Source organism: Tasmannia lanceolata, unplaced genomic scaffold (genome assembly GCF_043159265.1).
Source record: "Tasmannia lanceolata isolate RefF3 unplaced genomic scaffold, GAP_Taslan_0.1 ptg000007l, whole genome shotgun sequence".
Lineage (NCBI taxonomy): Eukaryota > Viridiplantae > Streptophyta > Magnoliopsida > Canellales > Winteraceae > Tasmannia > Tasmannia lanceolata.
In genome coordinates this window covers 9,251,245-9,275,403 of record NW_027518684.1, presented here as the reverse complement: position 1 = coordinate 9,275,403, position 24,159 = coordinate 9,251,245, and the positions used below count along the sequence as shown (strand labels likewise).

The following is a 24,159-nucleotide window of genomic DNA, read 5'->3' as shown; positions in this document are numbered from 1 at the left end:
AAAGGGTAGTGATAAATTGATCCCCAAATATCTTAAATCAACCCCCTATGTTCTTCCTCTCCCCTCTGGGTTAGAGAGAGAGGAGAGAGAAAGACACATAGGGGTAGATTTATCAATCCGCAATGTACATATTATTAAACACATTTTTGTGTTTTCATTTATTTGACCTTTTATTTTGGGCAGTGGTAAATCGATTCCCCATGTGTCTATCTCTCTCCTATTGCTTTCTCTCTAACCTAGAGGTTAGAGAGACGGAGTCGATTTATCACTCCCCTTTAGTTTGAACCAATACCCTATTAAATCAGAATATTCACGTTTTGCTAACTATATAATTGCATATACATATCGGCCCCCAGAATCGATTGTCACCGTTGATCTAGATCGTAATGTAATGTCTGCCTAGTGTTTGCCTAGTCATTATATTGGATAAGTTACTAACGCCACCCTAACTTTCGGCACGCCCAAAATCTTCGCTGGCGATTGATTGAGTGTGTGTGTGTGTGTGAGAGGGACAAGAAGAAAGGCGAGACGCCAACTTAAAGTACTTCAAAAAGGCGATCGTATTGTATTTCTTTACCCCTCGTCTTTCTCCTTCTTTTTATTTTTAAAATACTGTTGTTGACGCCCATGAAAATGGAATTTTCGAACCCAAAGCCACAATTTTCCCCATTCGAGATGCGAACCGATTTGCAGAGAAAGAGAACCTTCTCAATCCTCATGCTCCTTCTCCTCCTCCTTTTACTCTTACTCCTAATCCTTCCATTAATTTAGCAACTAAATCTCAGATAAGTTCTTACTTTCTCTTTCTTTCTCGGTTGCTTGCTACTGTAACAGATCTCGAATCTTTTATTTCCAAAATTAGGGTTTTTTTTTTTTTTTTTTTTTAACTTTCTCTTCTCTTTTAATCCTAATCTGTGGGATGAGATTCTGCTTCTTTGGAGTAATAGAGAACGCGTTTTCTATCTGTTCTCGACGAATCAGGGATAGGTTAACACTTAACAGAGGATTATACTGTTTCTGTGTTGTGATATGATTTTTAGGGTTTTTTGTTTTCAATCTCATATACGTGTTTCTATTCTGTAACTGTAAATAGTGTCGGGATTCTCTTCACACGCGAACAATCATTTTATCTGTCTGTTCACTTACTCCCTTGAGATTTTTTGGGCTTCTCAAGAAGATATTTCAGATTTTTTGATTATTTGCCTTGTTTTCAAACACCAGAGAAAGAAAAAAACACTTAGTACAGATTCTAACTCTCCGAGGCCTGTTGTTTGTTTTATTTTCGTTAGGGCAGAAATTACCTACTGTGCTTTTCGGTTTATACCTTTCACAACCCACACCAATTTTATCTGTGGGTTGGATAGTTTTCTCCTCTCTTGTATTTTTTCCAGAGGGTACTGAGAATTTTCAATGTCTTGTATCATTTTTTTAATATTATTTTTGAGTTCCTGTTTGTGAAAAGCAAGATGCATCAACTTGTGGAAGAAGAAAAATCTGTGAATTATTGGGTCAGAGAGGGATTGTTTGGTATATTAGAGAGGTGCTTTTGTCTGTCTATGGGAATACCTAGCAATTTGTTTCTGAATCTAGTAGGGAAGTTTAGATCTTGGATTGGTTGGGAAGGCAATCTGTCTAATATCCACGAGGAGTTTTGGATGTCGGAAGGCAGTTGTAAGATGTGTTATGAGTGCGACGTGCGTTTCACGGCCTTCAATCGTCGACACCGTTGCCGCAGCTGCGGTCGAATGTTCTGTGGGAAATGTATGCAGAGCGCAAACAGTGTGTCAGATGGCGGTAGAGGCATCAATGGGGACAAGGGACGGATCGAATTCTGTAAATTTTGCTTTCAGGCAGTTGGGCGGGACACTGCGGGAGAGTATGGTGAGAAGTTGGATTTTTTAATATCCCGGGAGAAACCCATGTTGCCACTTTTCAATTCCAGTCATGAAAAGCTCAACAGTATTAAGCCTATTCGGAGTGACATGCTTCCTCATTTTCTAGAAGTTCAACAGGGTTCTCCTCATACAGCAACTAGTAGCAGCAGGACCTCCTCGGCTGATATGTTTTCTGCAGTTTCTTTTTGCCGCTCTGGTAGTAGGTAGGTAATTATTTCCACTTATGCACATGTGATCTGAGATAGATATGGTTTGCTTTTCTTGTCTAATTCCATTTCTTACTATATATCTCTATTTGTGTAGTGAAAGTCCAATGGGTAATTTCTTGATGAATGTAGGAGTGATGAAGAAGATGCTGAGGATTTTGGGAAGAATTTTTTTAGCCCAACTGAAGAATATGGGCTAGATGTTTCTGATGTAGATGCCAGTAGTATTAATACCGGACATGAGTCATACAGTTTCAAGTCAGTGGCGTTTAGTCCTTTGGACAGCCCATCTATGATGACTAGTTGTCCTAATAGAGCTGATCACCCTTTACAGCATGATCAAGAGGGAAGTCCTAGATCTCAGGATGTTCTTTTGGAACCAGAATCTATAGGGGTTCAAAGACGGCATGAACTAGAAACTACTGATTATTGCACTGATAGTTTGTCTATATTTCAGAATCAATGCCAGGAGGTACAAGGGCCACTGGATTTTGAAAACAATGCTCTTCTTTGGTTTCCTCCACCGCCTGAAGGTGATGGGAATGATGCAGAGAACAATTTCTTTGATTATGATGATGAGGATGACAATATAGGTGACTCAGGCATGGTATTTTCATCAAGTAGCTTTTGTAACGAAACCTTCCCATTCAAGGAGAAGCCTAATGATGGGCAGAAAGAACCACTGAGAGCTGTAATACATGGGCATTTTAGAGCTCTTGTTTCACAGCTATTGAAGGGAGAGAACATTCAGGTTGGGAATGAGAATAGTGGGGAAAGCTGGTTGGAGATAGTTGCCTCACTGGCATGGCAGGCGGCCAATTTTGTGAAACCAGATACTAGCAGAGGAGGCAGCATGGACCCTGGTGATTATGTAAAGGTGAAGTGTATGGTGTCTGGACGTCCATGTGAGAGGTATGGTTTCATATGGTTCTATATTTCATAGATATCCTTTTTCTTACAACAGTAAACTGACCGAAGATCATTGTACTGGACAGCACCCTTATTAAAGGAGTAGTTTGTACAAAAAATATAAAGCATAAGCGCATGACATCACAGTACAGAAATCCTAGATTACTTATTTTGGGAGGAGCACTAGAGTACCAGAGGGTTCCATATAAGCTAACATCTATTGATACTTCACTCCAACAGGTTAATTCCTGAGTGTTTTACATTTTTGTCATATCTGCTATATATTTACACACAATCAGAGTGAAATCTTAAACTGTTTCTAAACAGGAAATTGATCACCTCAAGATGACCGTTGCAAAGATAGAGGCCCATCGCCCAAATGTTCTGCTTGTAGAAAAAAGTGTATCTTCATATGCTCAAGAGTATCTGCTGGCAAAGGACATATCTTTAGTCTTGAATGTCAAAAGACCATTATTGGAACTCATAGCTAGGTGTACTGGCGCTCATATCGTTCCATCGATTGATAATCTCGCTTCAACAAGATTGGGACATTGTGAAGCCTTCCGTTTAGAGAGAGTCTCTGAGGAATGTGGAAAGAGATGTTGCAAGAAATTCACTAAAACTTTGATGTTTTTTGAAGGTTGTCCAAGGCGTCTTGGGTGCACGGTAATCGGTTATACCAACTTATTATTTGATTTTCTTGCATGAAAAGAAGTAACTTTCAGTCAACTGTAAAATCTTTGTGAACTAATTGGTTAAGCATGTGCTACTTTTGTAGTTTAGGACCGGACTGGAAGCGTGAAAGTTAGGTTGTAGCAGTGTTATGTATGATGTGCTTTTTTTTTATTAGACACTAGGTTGTGTTATCCCCTTGTTGCACAATTAAATGGTAAACCGACAAGGTCTGGATGTTTTGGCACCTGGATTGTTCCGACAAAATTGCAGTCTTGAAGTCCTTGTGCCAGTATTTACTGTATAAAATCAAGAAACAACTTTCCAAGCATGTCCCGATGATGGTGATTTGAAATCGATGACTAGGGATTGTGGTCAAATACCAAACCTAGCACCTGCAGTTTTACAAATATTTAATCGAAACTAAAAGGAATTATGCATCTCTATATGAGCATCGGCGAGAACAAATGGGTGCTTTAAGATGGAAATACTAATATATCATTGGAAGTGATCCTTTTGTATAAAGATGAACTTGAACCCCAAAGTAGTGATGGAATGCTGGAAGTCAATATTATCAAAAGGGAAAAGAACAATAAGGAAAGAAAAAGAAAAGAAGGCTGGCTTCCAGAGACATTATATGTTTGGGATAACTCCAAAACAGATGAAATCAGGATAAGTTGTAAATGATAGGACAAATGTACATTAGGAGTACACATCTGCCTTAAAAGGCACCATAATGTTTAGAGTTTGAGACAGTGGGAAAGCATACATTATTATCTAGAAACAAAACGATGTAATGGAATGCCAATTAAGGCGAAGCACGTGGAATTGGAAGCTGTTCTATCACTAGCTTTTCTTTTCTTTTTGAATGATGAGCCATTTATTATTATAGAAAATTAAAGAGCCCGACCGAGGGGCTCGGGCTATAGAGGAAACATAGTACAATCAGGACATACGGAATAGATAGGAGCAGTAACAGATTAAGCTTAAGGAGGTAGGACCGTAGGAAGTCGAATGTCTCCAAGCTAGCCCGGTTGAGACCCATCACCAGAACGGGCCAGACAATATCTGCCTTGCTATTTGCCGACTTCCCAACATGCTGGACTCTAACAGGAGCACTTGCTAGGTGGTTGTGGATGTCATTGAAATACACGCCTAAATTACCCTCTCAACGGTCACAACACATGCAATACAACATTTAACACTCTCTGGTTAGCACTCCCCAAAGCTTTTAACATAAATCAACCATTTCAAACTTATGAATAGCTGAAATTATTCTCATAGAAATGCTTCAATCAAACATTCAGTATCCCGTTTTTTGGTATCTGGCCAATTAGATCTTCAATAAGCCCGTGCTACTTTTTTTCTAACAAAAAGGAATCAATTTCAATACATTTTATCCTCTCATGAAACAAGATGACTTATGCTGTTGGCACTTTTGTTTTCATAATTCAGATTTTTAGGTTCTTCCATGAGACAACCTATTCCTGCCCTGGGTTGCTTCACGAAGACTTTCACTTGCACCATCGACCATTGTCTTTTATTGGGCAACCATTGGTCATGCAATACCAATAATGTCCCAGTTTTTACACTTCTAGTTATTTTTTCCCCCATATGCACAAGATACCTTGTATGCTTATGCCAATCTGGATATCGGGCATGATTAGCATCATGACAAATGACAAATTTATCTAGAATTTGCCATATGGGGTTAGAAATTGAGATGACTTATGATTCGGTAAAGGGGACTGGTCGCTAGGTTCCAATGAGTCTTTAATTAGAGAAGTTATAACTTCATTAGTTGCAGTGCATGTGTCTTGACAAATGACAAATTTATCTAGAATTTTCTATATGGAGTTAGAAATTGAGACGGCTTGTGATTCGGTAAAGGGGACTGGTCGCTAGGTTCCAATGAGTCAGTTATTAGAGAAGTTATAACTTCATTAATTGCTTGTTTTTGTTTTTATTTTTTAAAGTTTTGACTACACTCAATTCAACATTAGGGAGTGAAATAGAATCTATTCATGAACAGAGATAACATCTTCATGTGCCCATGACTCATTCTCATATCATGTAATATAAAGTTAAAATCTTCATGAAACTGGTCCTATACACAGTTTGAATTTATGAGCCACAGCAAGAGCTGCCCCAACCCCCAACCCCAACCCAATATTTGGAATCATTAATCTGAAGAGTAAAGACATTTTTAAAAAAATGAATTTTACCATTCCAAAAAAAAAAAAAAGATTCTACCTAACGATGTAAAGACATCCTACCATGTGCACAGCATGATGCATTGTAAATGTAGTGTTTTCTTCCAAATTCGAGCTAATATACATGCATTCTTTACACTTTGTTGAAGTGTTTGAGCTCATAGGAACCAAGTGGGTACGTGAATTGTCCCTCTTATGGCATTTGCAATCAGCTTGTTTCGATGCCACTTTCCAGTTTAAACTTGATGCACTTTATGTTGATGTTCAACTGCCTCTGTCGTTGCATACTTATATTTATGTATGATGTTACAGGTTTTTCATCATGTATCTGGTGAAGGAATGCAATAATGATCAAAGCCCGTCTTATATCATTTATTGAATTATTGTGTATTTTAATTCAATGATATTCGAATGTACATGCATATTTATTTATGTAGCTGTGTCTCTTAGAAACTTAAAGTGTATCAACTTCCAAAAGTCTGTCTCATGTATCTTATTCACTATAATTGCCTGGACTTGGGATCATTTAGTTTTTTTTAATGGTACGGATCATATGAGTTTGATATCAAATTAAGGCAGTCCAGGAGTTAACCTTTTTCTGCAATAGCTCTGATTTCAATGGTCTACCAGGTTCCTTTATAAGGATCTTCCAGGAATTGGTTGTCTGTCATCAACTTAATCTACTCTTTTTTAGGTACTTCTGAGAGGCACGTGTCGTGAAGAACTAAAGAAGATTAAACGTGTCGTTCAATATGCAGTCTTTGCAGCTCATCATTTATCCCTTGAAATCTCTTTCCTTGCAGACGAGGGTGCAACTCTGCCAAAGATACCGGTGAGATCTCCAGATGCCTCACTAGAAAGTTTGATGAATGGTGATAGCACCATTTTGGAAATGTCTATTTCATCTACGTCTGCCCCGTACCAAGAAATAGTAGGCAACTCTCAAAGACTCAATTCATTCAATGTGATAGGGAGAGCTGGCCTCCACTCCACAGACACTTTAACTCAAAATGAGGGTATTCTGGGTGATCCAGAGCTTGACAAATGGGAATCGTGTGAGCATTTTAATCCTGGCTTCATGGAATCTTGTAGTGGAAGGGCTTGTTCTTCCATATCCACTTCCGATGAGGTCTTATATGAGGTTCCGAGCCTATGTTCTGGACCACAATACAAGTACTTAAGGGACCCTTCTGGGCTTCCTTCCGACATTAGAACCAATGCTAAACTTGCCTTGCTGGAAAGACTTGTTCAAGAGGAAGAAGGAACGTTAGAAAATCATAGGCAGCCCACAGCTGCTCGTCAGCAAACAAAACCTTATAAAGTTGATTGGGATGAGGTCTCTAGTGAATACTTTTCAACTGCCGACAACCATCAGAGCATCTTGGTTTCCATGTCAAGTCACTGTGTACTGAAAGGATCATTATGCGAACGCTCTCAGCTCTTCCGTATCAAGTTCTATGGCAGTTTTGATAAGCCACTTGGGAGATTTCTTCAGGATGACTTGTTTGATCAGGTATTGTTCTGGTTTTCGTTCCTTGAATGACTCAATTCTGCTATTATTTTTTTTGCTACTTATTTTGGCCTGCGCTCAACTTTGGCAGAGATCGTGTTGCCGGTCTTGTAATGAACCGGCAGAAGCTCATGTTCGATGCTATACACACCAGCAGGGAAGTCTTACAATAAGTGTTCGACGGCTTCCCTCATTTAATCTAACTGGGGAGCGTGATGGAAAGATATGGATGTGGCATCGATGCCTCAAATGTGCGCATAAGGATGGAGTTCCACCGGCAACACAGAGAGTGGTTATGTCAGATGCTGCTTGGGGGCTTTCTTTTGGAAAGTTCTTGGAGCTTAGCTTTTCAAACAACGCTACTGCTAATCGTGTTGCAAGTTGTGGTCATTCCCTGCAGAGGGACTGCCTTCGTTACTATGGGTATGCTGTCAAACGTTGGGACTATTAAACCTGTGATGCGGTCCTTTATCTGAAAATATTTCTTCCTACATCTAAGAGGTATCTTTGATTCTTTTCCTTCTACAGGTTTGGGAGCACGGTTGCCTTCTTTCGTTATTCTCCAATTGATATTCTCTCTGTTCATTTACCACCTTCAATGCTAGAATTTAATGGCCAGATTCACCCGGAGTGGTTCAGAAGAGAGACCACAGAGGTATGATATTCTCTCTGTCCATTTACCACCTTCACTAGGTGGTGCATTCTGTAGAATGTCCTGTGCCAATGACCTGTCCGCTTTCATTCTTTGCAGGTTGCCAACAAAATTGAAATCTTCCATGCAGAGGTGTTTGATGTACTTAGAAGCATCGAAAAGGAAGTAACATCCTGTGGCTATGAAAATTCAGATACAAGTGACTTTTATAATCAAATTACAGAGCTAAAAAATTTGCTGAAAAATGAAAGAACTGAATATGACGTAAGTATAATGAGTTCATTGACGACTCCTGTAATGTCGAACCCATTTGTGCTTCTTTCTGTCCAAGTAGATATATTATAACTTCGTGTGTCTTGCTTGCGTGCAAACAGGGATTTTTAAAACCAGAGAATTGGCAATCAGTACAGCTGGCACCAGACATTCTAGAACTTAATCGCTTGAGACGTCGCCTTCTTATTGATTCTCACAAGTGGTATAGACGGCTCTCTGTTATGGACTCTTTTCTTAAATCAAGTTCTTTGTCCAAAAGTGATCATAAAGAGCTTAATTTCGAGCATCTGGAGCCTAACACAGAGGATTTGTCAATCAAGTCCTCTGAAGACAATGCAAGTCGAGAAGACCTAGAGTTGACATCTGGTCATTATCACGAGCAAGATGAAGGACACAGTTGTGAAGTTTCAGTTGAGAAGGCATCCCTGGAGAGCTTCCAACTGCCCGCATCGAATCTTTCTGATAAAATAGATTTGGCATGGACTTCCGGTTCAGGTCATTCAGCCACAGTTCATGTGTCACTGTCATATGTGCAGGAAGCTGGTTCCATTGGCCCTGTAAATTTAAAGGATAATGTGCGCTACAGAGAAGCCATCGCGCCAAAGAGAGTGTTTTCTTTTGATTCCTCATTGAGGTTCCAAGACAAAACCACCCACAGAAGGTTATCTTCTGCCTCTTTGCATATGTCCTCAGCCAAGTCTTTCCATGCCTCGGGAGATTTGGGGAGCTTGTTTAGGGACCCAATTCCTAATATTCCAAAGTCCTACTTCGAGACTTCGCCAAGGGCAGCCCAGAAGTTAAATTTAATTTGTGGTTATGCACCATTAATAATCTCGTCACCGTCTCGCATGGCGAATGAAGGCGTCCGGTTGCTGCTTCCACAAACAGGTCAGAATAATATAGTTATTGCTGTTTACGACAATGAACCCACCAGCATAATATCATATGCCCTCAATTCAAAAGAATATGAGAAGTGCTTAGCTGAAAAAGTGGATGGGCATGAGTGCTGGAATGAGAATTGCAATAACACAGAGGATGAACTGGGTAATCTATTGGGCCACCGAGCAAGTGTTTCCACGTTGTCAGCTTGGCAGGCCATTAGCTCCCTGGACTCGAATGATATACGATTTAGAAGTCATGGATCTGATATCCTATTTTCAGATCCCAAGAGATCTCCTCACGTTGCAGTTTCTTTTGCCGACGAAGGGAAAGTGAAGTTCTCTGTGAACTGTTATTTTGCAAAGCAATTTGATGCTCTTAGGAGGAAATGTTGCCCAAGTGAAATGGATTTTATATGTTCTCTAAGCCGTTGCAGGAGATGGAGGGCACAAGGTGGAAAAAGCAATGCGGATTTTGCAAAAACACTGGACGATAGATTTATCATAAAGCAAGTCCCAAAGACCGAGTTGGATTCTTTTGAAGAATGCGGACCTCAATACTTCAAGTATTTGACAGATTCTTTGAATTCAGGAAGCCCAACATGCCTTGCTAAAGTTCTTGGTATTTATCAGGTCAGCCATATTTTTTGTTTTTCCCCTCCTTTCAAAGAGTATCAGAAACTTTATTGAAATACATATAGAAAAAAATTTGGCAATAGGGGCAGAAATCCCCCCATACTAAAACATCCCTACGAACCCCATCCTTGGCCACAATTTCTGTTTCTTTAATGAGTTATGGAAGAGCACATGTTTTTCTTTAGTCCTAATTGATTCATTCAACTCCACAGGTCACTGTCAAACCTTTGAAAGGTGGCAAGGAAACAAAGACGGATTTCATGGTGATGGAGAATCTCTTCTTCAAGAGAAGTATCTCAAGGGTTTATGATCTTAAAGGCTCTGTCCGCTCTCGTTACAACCCAGATACAACAGGCAGCGACAAAGTTCTGTTGGATCTGAATCTTTTGGAAACACTACGTACAGATCCGATATTTCTGGGGAGCAAGGCGAAAAGAAGCTTGGAACGAGCGGTGTGGAATGACACCTCATTTCTGGCGGTAAATCCCTGTCCTCGTTATATAATTTCACTTCCGAGAATTGGTCTTATTTTCCGTTATATTTATACTTGTTTATGGTTTTTGTGGCATTCTTTTTTCAGTCAGTCGCTGTGATGGATTATTCGTTGCTGGTTGGGGTGGATGAGGAACGGAAAGAGCTGGTTATGGGGATCATTGATTTCATGAGGCAGTACACATGGGATAAGCATTTAGAGACATGGGTAAAGGCATCTGGTATCCTTGGGGGGCCGAAAAATGCATCCCCCACTGTTATTTCTCCCAAGCAGTATAAGAAAAGGTTTAGAAAAGCCATGTCTACATACTTTCTCACTGTTCCTGATCAGTGGTCTTCCTGAGCGAGTAAATCCTATTCAAGGGAGGATTACATGGAGATGAAAGAATCTTACAAGAGAGGTATGCACAGCTTATTAGATTTAGTGATCTATTATGATAGAAGTAACTGATTTATTTTTTAATCTTTCCGTACGAACCATGGCAATTGTCATTCCCTTCCAACGAAAGGCCACAATGTACATGCAGTAACAGATTGTGTGGAACAAAAAGGATATTATATGCGTAATTTATGGTGGAGCCCATCAAATTAACGGCTTGAAATACATTTGTCACGTGGGTAGTTTCGATCTATTTTGTGATTTCTGAGAAAATGTACAATAGATTCATGCATGTGGCGAAGCTCTGATGGGGTGATTGGATGAAAAACTCTCGGATCATGATGAATTGGGTGCACCCGCCGTGGAGCAATGGTTCTGTGAGGCTACTTAGAAATACCCCCCTTCCCTTTGTTTGGTGAAATTTTGAATTTTAAACACGAGAATATATATTATGGTTAAGGTTTGTATCAATATTTTTTGGGTATCGACGTAATTGGTTTAGCAGGAGAGCACTTGGTGGAAGCTTTTGAACGATATCTATTATTGGTTATTTTTTTTCCTTAGGCTACTATGTTATCTCTGCCAAAGAGGAGTTTTTATATGGTGGTACCGTCAGCCCCTTGATATTTGATCCAAGAGCGGCGCACTTTTTTAGATGCTGCCCTTGGATTAAATATCAATGGTGGTACGTTTGACGTGCGACCTTGACGGGACTTCACGGTCGGCCACTATATAATTTCTGGCCAAAGAGAGGCATCTATTGACACCTCTTTTTCCGTCGAGAGAGAATGACAGAGAGTTATTTTGATGGTGGTGATATTCCGATGACGAAGTTTCTTTTCAATATTTGAACAGTCAGTCTTTACAGATAGTACAAAGTGGATGGATGAAACTTTTTTTTGAAAAAAATTGTCTTTCAAATGACTTCTTAAAATCATTTTCTGACAATTTAATGTTTAAAATATGATGATATCTTCAAACTTTTTCAGAATTTCAAATGAAATTACACAACTGAGGACTTGATTTTGTTTTCAAATTTGTTAACAATTTTGAAGTAATTGGTTTATGGGTTATTAATCTTTTCTTCTTCTTGGTGAGTGAGCTGGGTGATATTACTGACCACTGCAATTTCCATTCCAATGTCAGGCTTATTAGCAAACTCATCCTCAGAATTTGAAAATTAATCATAAGGGAACATATTTATTGGTGATTTGCTAGGCAATTTTGCGGAAGGTCATTTTGTGGCTGGCTTTTGCATTTGAGAAGAGCTACACAGGTTGACTTTTTTTAACAGATTTTTTCTTATTCATTTAATTCATCTGAGGTGGCTGTTCTCACGTGCAAAAGCCGTCCGTGAAATGGTTTTCCGTGGAATTGCCTAGCAAATCCCTGTTTATTTTGGTTCTAGGTTTGGAGAAATTATATGGTGCCCGACCGTGAAGTATCGTCAAGGTGGTACTTCAAAAGTACCACCCTTGATATTTAATCTAACAGCAGTCTCTTAAAAAGTGGGCAGCTGTTGGATCAAATATCAAGGGCGGTACCTTTTTTTACGGTACTTGACGGTCCGGCATCATATAAAAACTCCTAGGTTTGTATCATCATCTTTTTGGTATTAATGTAATCGATTTTGTATGAGATCACTTGGGCCCGTTTGATTTACACCATGTTCCTTCAAGATTATGACAACTGATTTTGAGTGCCAAACTGAATATTGGACTCAAAATCTCGTTAGAATTTGAGTCCAATAATCGATTTTACACTCACAATTGGTTGTCATAATCTTTATCGAACAGGGCCTGAGATTTTGAGAACTGATTGTGTTCAAAACTGATTATTGGACTAGAATTTAGACTCATGATTAAAGGTAAATTTGGGTCTAAAGTCCATTAATCAGTTTTGGACTCGCAATCGAAATCGATTCTCGAAATCCAAAACACACAGGACCTTAATAGAAACTTTTGAACGATAAATGCCTTCTGCGATGGTCCCCGGCAAATGGACCATCGCATGTGGCATTTCGCGAGCCAGCTGTTGCCTAAGGGAGCAGCTAGCAAATGCCCTACCTATAATATGGGAATCACTAGGGTCCAATGCAACTTGTCCGGCATGCGACAGACTAGCCGCAAAATGCCTTTTGCGACAGGCCCTAGCAAATCCCCTGTATGACAGGCCCCATCCATGTTATGCATAAGGTGCCAAAAAAAAAAAAATCGACCGAAAAAAAAAAAAAAATCTATGAAAAAACTTTTCAAATAAAAGTATTTCTTGAAGAAAAAAACAAATGACAAACGAAAGAAACATGTTTCGTATATATTTTACACTGTGTACCCACCGAAATCAAACAAAACTGAAACAGCCATTTATTTTGGCCGAAATTTTCGGAATTTTGGTTTTTCCGAAATTTGACCCAAAAATTCTGTTTTTTTAATATTAATTTAATATTGCACCGAAATTTAATTTGAAATAAAATATTGTTTTCAGGTTGTGTGCCAGATTTCGACCGAAATTTCGGGGTTACCATCTTACACCTCATGTTTTGATATGCTAGGGCCTACCATATGGTCCATATGTACCCAAACCCATGTGGCACGATTTTACCCCATGAGTAGGCCTACCCCAAATCCTTGAACTAGGGCGTGGGCCACCTTTTTACACCATATTTTGATAGGACGGATCCCACCATCTCTAACAAAATCCGTACATATATGATGAATCCCACCATCTCCAACCCAATCCGTACAGCGGGTCGGGCCCTCCATTTTAAACCATGTTTTGAAGGTGTGGGTCCCTCCAATTCCCCTCAACCCCGGGGCAAGCTTATACATGCTTATACATAAGGGGGGCAGGCCTTCAAATTTTAAAGGGGGCTGGGCCCAATTGAGTTGGGCCTATTAAGAATTTGACGCAACTCAACAGAGGCAACTGCCCCCCTTATGCTACATGTAGCTCCGTCCCTGCATAGGGTATGGCCACCATTTTAGGCCTCAAGTTTTGATGGGTGAGGCCCATTATTTTGAATCCAAGCATAACATGGGCCAAGAATGCTGGTTATATATTAAACATGGAGTTTTTATAAGGTGTAAGCCCTTATAGTACCATATTTTTCAATTGTCTTTGTTTTCTTTTCCATCATTTTATACGCATGAATAGGTTGGGGTGGGCCCACAGTGTAAAATCTATGAGTCGGCCCAACATCTCCAACTAAAATCAATGCATAAGGTGGGATCCACAATTTTACACCATGTTTTGATAAGGTGGGTCCGACCAACTCCACGCAAACCCATCCATAGGGTGGGACCCATAATTTTACCTGGTGGGGTCCCATGCCACCCAATCCCATGCATCGGTGGGGCCAACAATCTTACCTCAGGTTTTGATGGGGTGGATCCCACGATCTCCACCCAATCTCATGCATATTTTGAGGGCCACCATTTTAGACCTCATGTTTTTTATGGGGTGGGGTCCATTATTTTACACCCATACATTGATGCATAACATGGGCCAAGAATGCTACATATAAAATTTTGATAAGATGTGAGCCTTTGGACCCCGATCCGAGAGAGGCGGGGATGGGGTGTCTACAGAGCCCCACCTATTTAACTGCTATCAATTTGTACTCTTGCTAGGATCAATGAAGTAGTTGGTTTATCTTATTAGGAAATGAAGTGGTTAGTTGATGCTACCTTAATTTGTACAGGGACGATATTTTTAGGGAAGTGATATGTTTGCTCCCTGTTTTTTTTTTTTTGTAAACTTGGCACAGCCTCTTCTCGTGTGTTTATGACTACTCTTTCACACTATGGGTGGCTGTCCCAAGTTAAAATAGCCAATTTATCAGTTCCCGGCCTATTTCCATAGTTTATAATCTTAAATTATGTGCAGATGCAACGCAGTGTACTAGCAAGTAGTTGTGATTGTCCCTATCAATTGTTACTTACACAGAGAAAGAAGAGATGAGAAGACACTTTTGAGTTCTGAAAATGATATAAACGCAAGAGAAAAGAAGGAAAATGACTTGAGAACGAGTAGGGCTGCAACTCGGGTCGGGCGGGTCGGGTTTTGGAGAACCCAACCCTACCCGAGAAATATCTCGGGTCGGGTCGGGTCGGGTTTTTTTCCGGAAAACCCACGGTTCCCAAACCCGGCCCTACCCATGATAAATCTCGGGTCGGCTCGGGTTTTTTCACGTTGATGCAATTTTTAAAGGAAAATTCTTGTTTGGCAAGGCAACTCAATTCATAGAAGCAGAAATTACACTCACATTACACTTGAATCAAACAATGATGTAATTACACTCACATTACACTTGAATCAAACAATGTTGTAATTACAATCAAACAATGCTGAATCAAACACTTGAATCAACTCAACTCATAGAAGCAGAAATTACACTCACATACAGTAACAGTGGGTGCGTGGGTTTTCACTTTTAACTTTTAACTAACAATAGAAAAAAATGTACATACTATAACTTATGTAACTCGGGTCGGGTCGGGTCGGGTCGGGTCGGGTCGGGTCGGGCCCCTTCAAACCCGGCTCGACCCAAGATTCATGCGGGCTTTTGAATGCTAAACCCGGCTCGACCCGTAACCCATGAAACTGAACCCAACCCAGGGTATTTTCGGGTCGGGTGGATGCGGGTCGGGTAAAACCCGGCTCGAGTTGCAGCCCTAAGAACAAGCTTGCATTAGGGTGAAGGCCTCTGATGTATTGGAACACTCTCGACTCCGATATTTATCATTATATTCCCCAATATACACTACATGTGTTCACACTAATTAATTGCTCATTTTATGAGGTCAAGCAAATGTGGTTGGATGTTGATACAACCCTAATTAATCCAAGTCCTTTAATCACATGGGAGTGACATGGGAGTGTACACTCAGTCTTAAGGAGTTAAAGCATGCTGACGTTGGGTAATAGGGTTCGGTGTACCGGTATTTTGCTTCATTAACCGGGCAGACCCCACACTGAGTATGTAGGGATGCTTAACATTTGCCGGTTTCACATGAAAGTGGTAAAACAAAGTGTGTCGCCTCATGCTGGCCCACAAGATCGACGGTCTCTATTTCACATGACTATATCCGGCCCCACGATCCTTCTTCCCTATTAGACTTTATGTTAGTGATGTAACCACCAACAGCCCTATCACAGCCACCTTGGTGTGCTATTACTTATGGTCTCATGGACCACATTAATCGTGGGCATCAGGATCACTTTTTTCAACTTTTAGGCCATGTTTAGCTCTCAGGATTTTTTTTTCCATGATAAATAGGTGTCGAAGAGGGGTAGGGCAGTGAGAGAGATTTGAGAGGGCAGATCGTAGTTAGGAAAACGTGATACGGTAAAAAAACGGGACGGGAAAAGTTCGGGTTTAATACAGATTTAGATTAAAAAAAAAAGTAGTAGAAAAATGGTCAAATAAACGGAAACGTCAAAAATACGTTGAATGAAAAAAACGAGTTTAATACGTTTCGGTTTTAAAAAAACGGATTAAAAAAAATGGTTGTTTTTCTCATTCAGAGAAGGATTAAGCTCTTAAAATTGATGCCCATCAATGGGTGTCTTCAACAAATTTGTGCCTTATTTTTAAGAGTTTCAAATTACAAAAACATTCATAGTTCTCCCCTCCTTTCCATTATTTCACCCATTTTGTTTGTCTGTTCCTAATCCTTGTTGGGCGTGTAACAAAATTTTATTTATTTCACTTTTAGTGAAAAAATGGTCATTAAATTTGCTAGGAAATGATATCACAACTGCCGTATCATGATGATTGCACTCCTCGCATTATTAAAAAGTACGGTATGACCCGCACCAGAGGATGATCCAAACCGTCCATTAGATGGGCCACAGTCTAAAGAGGTTGTGCCCCAAAAATCATATTCATAGGTTGATCCTAACCCTCAGATCAATAGAGGGTTAGGATCAACCCTCTAATATTCAGTCCCTCTATAGATCGGAGGGTTAGGATTAGCCTATGGAAATGATTTTTGGGGCACAACATATTTAGGCCGTGGTTCATCTAATGGACGGTTTGGATCATCCTATGGTGGGGGTTCCATACCGTACTTTTTAATAATGCAAGGAGTGCGATCATCCAAATACAGTAGTGGTGATATCATTTCCCAATTTGTTTTAGTCCCATTCTCATTGCGCCAGACGCATTTCCACTCCTCATTGTTTGACATTTCATAAGAATGGATTAATATCAGAAAAAGAGAAACAAGGGTGGAATTACTGGGAGAGGTGGGGTTGGAAATATCATTCCACTATCATCAAATGGTGACTTAGCACGACGCCTGGAGATCCAAAGGAACGGCGACTGAGACACATGTATGTATGCATGCCAAATTGACAACATATCTATGCCTAGCATAGTTTATAATAGATACGGTAGCTGTGATACGCGTGAACCATTTGTAATAAAGCAGGTAAAAGGTCGAAAAAAAGGGAAAAGAAAGAGGATAGGGTTACTCAAAGAACGCTGAAGGTACGTATAGGATATAATGTACAAGCAGCCTAGCCAATCCCAATGGCTTAATCGAGATAAAATTATCCAAAGCATAGCCAATGCCTAGAATAGGTTTTCCAAGAATTTCTATCCTGGCAGAGAATATAAGACTAAAAGAGAAGGACAAGGAGGGTCTCGGATGTGGGTCGGACTTTTAGTACTCCCATTAAAGGCCAGACCTGCCTTTTTAGTAGGGTGCAACAAATGTTCGGTATACCTGTAGCATGACTTGTCCTGTAATCTTTAAGCTCCAACGCTTGGGTTGTCCCATTGATATTTCCAACTACCGATCTACAGCTATTAGGAAATTATGATACCATCTCACGGCTGGGATTTGCTCATCAATTTTGGATGAACCCATTTCTCGGTTCACTTTCGCAGAGGAGAACAGCCACCTCTTATAAATTAATAAATTAAATGAGTAAGACAAAATCTGCTAAAAAGTGAGCCGCGAAATGGATTATATATGTTTCCGAAGAGTTCGGGAAATTTTTTAAAAATCATATGCGTTTTTCGATATTGATATTGGCATTACCATCTTTTGATAACGAGACGAACTCGCCCTGTCTTTTCTTTTTAATTAACTGGTGAGAGCCTTTTGGGAATTCTAATAGCTTTTGAGAGGTGGTTAAGTAACAAAATATAAGGTCACCTCGCGTAGGTATCAAAAAAGGTGGTAGGATTAACAGTAGTCTATATAAAATTATTTTGCCAGATAAATCGTAACGATAACTTTGGAAGAATGGTTTAGTGCGTGTGCTTTATAAATTAGGTTGTCTATCCAATATGGGAGATGATATTTTCACCCCCCTTCAGTACACATGCGCCCCCCCCCCCCTTTATAACATGAACGGTGGGCAATTTTAATGCTTTTTGACGTCAAATCATGTTACAAGGGGGGCGAATGCGTACCGCACGGGGGAGAAAATATCATTGCCCGTTCAATATTTTACTACAATATCTTTTTTTTCTAATAATTTTCAATTTATTACAATATTTACAAATAATTTATGAGAAATTGATAAATTATTTGTCAAATTCATGTTCAGTTCAGAAAATTCGTTTTTAATTTGAAAAATAAAGTATTTTTTTTTCGCCCTACGAGTTTATTTTGAAAATACGGGTTTATTTATGAAGTTTAAAATGGCGATAAAAAATTCGGAAATATTTCAAGAAATTTTCAATTATTAGGAAAATTTTCTTAAAACGCACCTCCGTGCCTTTCTCTTATTATATCCAGTGGGCCTCATACCCTAGAAATTAAGGCAAGACAGCAATATCCCATATGCAAAGACACAACGACTATTTATGTGTTTCATTAAATTTTGGTGCCACCCAATTCTTTTCACACTCTAATCTAGACCACACAATGGGTGAAAGTTAATCTATCGGTAGGATCTCTTCCTAATTTCCAAATGCCAAAAAAGGATTGGTGTGTTTGAAATTATGAACTTCTGTACCTTCAAGGCATATGCCAAAATTTCCAAAAAAACACCAAAATTGTAAATAAATATGCCAGGTTTTTCTGATTGCTTTTGTTCTTTGGATGAAAAAAAAAAAAAATTGCAATTTTCTTTGAGGATTTCAACAAGGCTACTAATATTGGCACTACCATGTTTAGATAATTGCATGCACTAAACTCATCTACTCATCTTGTCTTTTTCTTATTTAAACAGCCGTCCAAACGGTTATTGGAGTTCCCAAAAATATCTAAGAAGCCAATTTAAAAAGAAAAGATAAGCTGAGTTTGTGCAGTTATTATTAAAACACGGTATTGCCAATATCAGTAGCCTTTCAAAATACCCCTCGTTCGGGGTTATTTTTTTAAATAAAAACCCATACTAGTGCAGCTCTTTGGGTTAATGTCATGGGTGTGTTCCCAGTGACGAGAGTTCGAATCCCCCCGGGCTTATCCGATGCGCGTGGTTTACGGGTGATTGCGCGCATCCATAGGGAATAGTCCCGCCCTAAAAATTGGGTTGGGGATACCTATGTCATCAATAAAAAATTAATTAAATAAATGCCATCTTAACATAAGCTACCACCGGCGCGCCTGGCCACATAGAGGAAAGTCTGGCCAACATAAGGTGATACACTGGCCGTAAAAATACCAAGCTAATTGAACATCAGATTTTTAGATTTCTTTTAGGGCGACAACCAAGTGACCATATTTTGCAGTCCAAACTTGTGGAAAGTGAAATATAAGAGAGCTGAAGATATAGAAATTGTAAATCAAATTGACCACAGAACTCTATGACTTTTATGCCAGTTTGTAATTTGCTAATTTACCACATATCTCTTACGTCATTTCGTAATTCAGTAATTTTAGAATACTATAGTAAAGCGTAAGCTAATTTGTACATAACTACATACCGGTTTCGTTGACGACGCCAGGTAACATAGATGTCCTGTATCCATTGATTTAGAGAGAGAGAGAGAGAGAGAGAGAGAGACATAGGGGGTCTCCTATTCAACCATCTCCATAGTAAAGAAGAAGAAAACACGAGTTTAGAAGCGGTTGTTAAAATCTAGAGTCCAGATGTTTGGAATTGGTAGTTGGTAGTTCAGACTTCAGAGATCATAATTAATAGATAGAGATCGATATCGTTAGTAAAATAAAGAGAAATATGTAAAGAGAAAAACAAATCCAGCTAAGGAAGCGTTGGGTAAAGGCTAAAGGGAGCTCTTCATTTAATCAACCCATCTACCCTCATTCATTGCCTCTTAAAAAATAGCCTTTAAATCCCTTCCCAACTTGCACTCTTCTAACTCCCTCCCCACCTCAAAACAAAGAAACAAAGACTCCTCCCCTTTCTCTTCTCCTATTCTTCCCGTCCGTCAACATGCCCACCACTCCGTTACCTGATTTTTCCAACTCCGTCAAACTCAAATACGTAAAACTCGGCTACCAATATCTAGTCAACCATTTTCTCACTTTCGTTCTCGTCCCCATCATGGCTGGAATTCTCTTAGAAATTATTCGTCTCGGCCCAGATGAAGTTGTGGGCTTATGGAAATCCCTCCACTTTGATCTCCTCCACATACTCTGCTCATCTTTTCTCATCATCATCATCGCCACCGTCTATTTCATGTCCAAACCCCGCCCTGTTTATCTCGTAGATTATGCTCTCTTTAAACCCCCAGCGTCCTTTAGGGTACCCTACGCCACTTTCATGGAACATTCTAGAATGATAAACCCTAACGATCAAAAGAGTGTTGATTTCCAAATGAGGATTTTGGAAAGATCGGGTCTTGGTGAAGAGACGTGTCTGCCGCCGGCAAATCATTATTTACCCCCTAACAGCAGCATGGAAGCTGCTAGACGGGAGGCTAAACTTGTCATTTTCTCGGCCATTGATTCTCTTCTGGAGAGAACTGGAATTAAGCCTAAAGATATTGATATTCTCGTGGTGAATTGTAGCATGTTCGCGCCCACGCCTTCGTTATCGGCTATGGTTGTAAATAAATACAAGTTGAGGAGTAATATTAGAAGCTTTAATATTTCGGGCATGGGTTGTAGTGCTGGTCTGATTTCTGTTGATTTGGCTCGGGATCTCCTCCAAGTTCACCCCAATTCCTATGCTTTGGTGGTTAGCACTGAGATCATCACACCCAACTGGTAACTGTTAAAATTTGATTTTCTATTAATCTCTCCTAATTTTCATTAATTGGTGCTTAAATCAGTTTTTATATGGTATAAGCCCCTATAGTCCAGTATTTTTCAAAAATTACTGCCCATTTGATGAGTCACAATGTAAATAAGTTGTTCCCAAGCAATCATGTCCATATGATGATCCTAGCCTTCCGTTCTGTAGAGGAACTGCATAAGATGGGAACCTTTATAGATTGGAGTTTTGGGATCATCCTATGGAAATGATTTTGGAGTATAACCTATTTACATTTTGGCCCATTAAATGCACAGTTTGGATCATCTAATGGTGTACGCGGTACAGTACTTTTTTAAAACTACTAAACTATATGGGCTTGCACCATATAAATTAAATCTCACAATTACAGATAAAAGACATAATTAATTAGATAGCCTAATCTCATCCTCTAATGATCCAACGGTCAGATCTTATCATATATGATTGGATATATCTAAACAGGTACGCTGGAAATCAACGGTCGATGTTGCTTCCCAACTGCCTCTTCCGTATGGGAGCAGCCGCGATCCTCTTATCGAACCGCCGGAAAGACAGCCGGCGAGCCAAGTACCGGCTCATCCACGTGGTTCGGACCCACAAAGGTGGCGATGACAAGGCCTACAAGTGCGTCTACGAGGAGGAGGACCCACAAGGGCACTCTGGCATATCTCTGTCCAAAGATCTCATGGCTATCGCGGGTGAGGCACTAAAATCCAACATAACGACGATCGGACCGTTGATTCTCCCAGCATCAGAGCAGCTCCTCTTCCTCTTCACACTCATCGGACGGAAGATATTCAATCCTAAGTGGAAACCTTACATTCCAGACTTCAAACAAGCAGTTGACCATTTTTGCATCCACGCCGGAGGGCGGGCCGTGATTGATGAGCTGGAGAAGAACCTCCAGCTGTCGGCGGAACACGTGGAGGCGTCGAGGATGACACTCCACCGTTTCGGAAACACGTCCTCGTCATCGTTGTGGTATGAAATTAATTACATAGAGAGCAAGGGAAGGATGAAGAAGGGTGACCGGGTTTGGCAAATCGCGTTTGGGAGTGGGTTCAAGTGTAACAGTGCTATATGGAAGTGTAATCGGACCATCAAAACGCCCGTTGATGGGCCGTGGGCGGATTGTATCCACACCTACCCGGTCCATATTCCAGACGTGGTTAAGCTCTAGATTATATATTACTTCTGTATCTGCAATGGGCCGGATCCGGTCCTATTCCTCTTATCTCCTTTCACTTCCCCACTATTCGAATTTATTTTGTCATAAAATCACAAACCCATGTCTCTCCTTTTCTTCTTCTATTGATACCTCTTCTATTGTCCGTATTAATTAATGGAGAGAGACAACACAAGTAGTCCTCTTCTCTGCCATGGGAGAGCTTGCAAAAACAGACTCTAAGACCCGCACGTACCACAAGAGAAGGCTCTTTCTTACAATATTCACCTCTATCTGCAAGGGAAAACGGTAACTTGCTTTGACTAGTGCTTTTTCTTAACGTTTTAAATGTCTCGTGGTAACTGCGAGGATTGTTCTTTAATGGGTGTGTCTGTTCTTGTATGGAAATTGATGTCTCAATCATTTTAGTCCCCCACTGTATTGTAATTTCTTCTCTTCTTGGTAAAGATTTACGATTTGCTTAATTCTGTATGGGTCGGCCTCAGAAAAGTTTGTGTGGGCCAATTGATTCTACTATAAATCATAATGAAGTGTAGATGCTTTGCTTTTAATGGGCAAGGGTAGATCTTGTCTATACATGGCTTGTGTAGTATGGTGTGGACCATTTATATATGATGGGTCCTACTGTGGATGGATCTTGGTACAAAAGTCCCCAGTAATAAAGCTTGCTGTTTACAGTGAATTTTTAAGTGTCATCAATGCTAATTAATGATAGTATTTTTTTGGGTGTCACATTTGCTTATGTATATTTTAATCGAAACCATTGATTTTCTAGATCACCATTAGTAGACCGGATGGTACTGGTCAGTGGTCACATGTCATAAGATCATGGTTTTAAATTTCGACCGAAGACCGACACCAAAACCACCAAAATCCGAAACGGTCATTTATTTCGGCCGAAAATTTTCAATTTCTGTCGAAATTTCGGTTTTTCCAAAATTTGACCCAAAAATTCTATTTTAAAAACAAATTAATTTAATATTACACAGAAATTTCGACAGAAATTTCAGCCGAAATTTAATATTGAATAAAATATTAATTTCGATTTTTGTACCAATAGTTTAGATCCACATGGTACATGCTGGCCCGAAAAGTTAATTTTCTTTAAATATTTTCATCTAACTTAAATTAAGTGGATAGAGATCAAACGAGTAGTATTTTGTGTTTAAATGGAATGCACACGGACTGAAAGGGACAAGGGAAGTAATACGTGTTCAATTGTGAGTATCCATTACATTTCTGTGATGGAAGCTGTAAATGTTTTATTTTTATTTTTAGGTAAGGTGGGATTGAACTCATGACCTCAAGGTTGGGGAAAATAGCCTCAAGTAATTGAGGTACGGGTTTAATTTATGACTGAAAAGAAACCAATGCACACATGAAACATCAACTCTCACATTTATCTCTACAATTTCAATATTTTATATATAAACTGATGCCCTTCCTATTTTTTAGGGCCTAATTAAAATCGATTTCCTAACTTTCGGGTGAAGGGAGTTAATCGAACAATAGCTGGATCCTAACTGTGTTCGTTGGATCCACATCCTTCGGTCCAAAATTATCCCAGTTTGTGACCTAGACACAGCCACAAAATTTGATGGAGCATCCTAGATCCGAATGGAGGGCACCCAATTGATCATTGTGCGGAACCCTCCCCGGGTCGGACAACAAACAATCCGATCCAATAACAAACATGATCAACACTTGCGTTCTTCTCCACCCTCTCTTTCAAAACAATAAGCCTTCACTTCTTTTCTTCTTTGCACAAGAGAAAGCCAAAAACCAGTAAGTGTGCCCTTTCTTCCTTTTTTTCAAGAGATGAGAGTTCTCAACTCCTTTCTCTTTCCTTTTTACTCTCTTTACATTTTCAAAGAGAACAACCGTGCACCTTCTGAAACTCAATACTCAACCTCCATGTCTCCTTTACCCCCACAAGACAGTTTGATAACTGTTTCTCAACTCTTGTGAAACAAGACACAACACAACAGTCATTATTCATTCAGGATCTCTGCCGTCCTAAATGGATAATGACCAATGGGGGCGTGTTTATAAGGACCTTCATCATATAATTTCTCTAGTGTCTGAACCAAACCAGGA

The 24,159-nt window shown here is 39.7% G+C and overlaps 2 protein-coding genes across 4 annotated transcripts; both read left to right on the top strand.

The window, feature by feature from the left end:
• The first annotated feature begins 552 nt into the window (after positions 1-552).
• Positions 553-11,222, top strand: LOC143881771 (putative 1-phosphatidylinositol-3-phosphate 5-kinase FAB1C). Of its 3 annotated transcripts, none has more exons than XR_013252015.1 (12): positions 553-2,098; positions 2,234-3,013; positions 3,097-3,250; positions 3,338-3,676; positions 6,590-7,408; positions 7,497-7,828; positions 7,934-8,060; positions 8,157-8,321; positions 8,432-9,841; positions 10,057-10,323; positions 10,425-10,737; positions 10,864-11,222. XR_013252015.1 is itself a non-coding variant. In XM_077385046.1 (11 exons), the coding sequence occupies exons 1-11, from the start codon at positions 1,467-1,469 to the stop codon at positions 10,677-10,679; spliced, it is 5,280 nt and encodes a 1,759-aa protein (XP_077241161.1). In that variant the 5' UTR covers positions 554-1,466; the 3' UTR covers positions 10,680-11,222. The 3 variants fall into 3 exon arrangements, 1 of the variants encoding a protein (XP_077241161.1); XR_013252016.1 differs by having other exon boundaries at positions 10,846-11,222; XM_077385046.1 differs by having other exon boundaries at positions 554-2,098; positions 10,425-11,222.
• An 8,759-nt stretch (positions 11,223-19,981) lies between these two features.
• On the top strand, positions 19,982-22,641 carry LOC143881770 (3-ketoacyl-CoA synthase 6-like). Its single transcript, XM_077385045.1, has 2 exons — positions 19,982-20,848; positions 21,339-22,641. The coding sequence occupies exons 1-2, from the start codon at positions 20,073-20,075 to the stop codon at positions 22,054-22,056; spliced, it is 1,494 nt and encodes a 497-aa protein (XP_077241160.1). The 5' UTR covers positions 19,982-20,072; the 3' UTR covers positions 22,057-22,641.
• The last annotated feature ends 1,518 nt before the right edge of the window (positions 22,642-24,159 follow it).

Coding starts and splice junctions, on each gene's coding strand:
- LOC143881770 (XM_077385045.1), top strand. CDS start 20,073: ATGCCCACCACTCCGTTACCTGATTTTTCCAACTCCGTCAAACTCAAA. Junction 20,849..21,338: donor GAGATCATCACACCCAACTG/GTAACTGTTAAA, acceptor ATATCTAAACAG/GTACGCTGGAAATCAACGGT.
- LOC143881771 (XM_077385046.1), top strand. CDS start 1,467: ATGCATCAACTTGTGGAAGAAGAAAAATCTGTGAATTATTGGGTCAGA. Junction 2,099..2,233: donor TTTTGCCGCTCTGGTAGTAG/GTAGGTAATTAT, acceptor TGATGAATGTAG/GAGTGATGAAGAAGATGCTG. Junction 3,251..3,337: donor TTGATACTTCACTCCAACAG/GTTAATTCCTGA, acceptor GTTTCTAAACAG/GAAATTGATCACCTCAAGAT.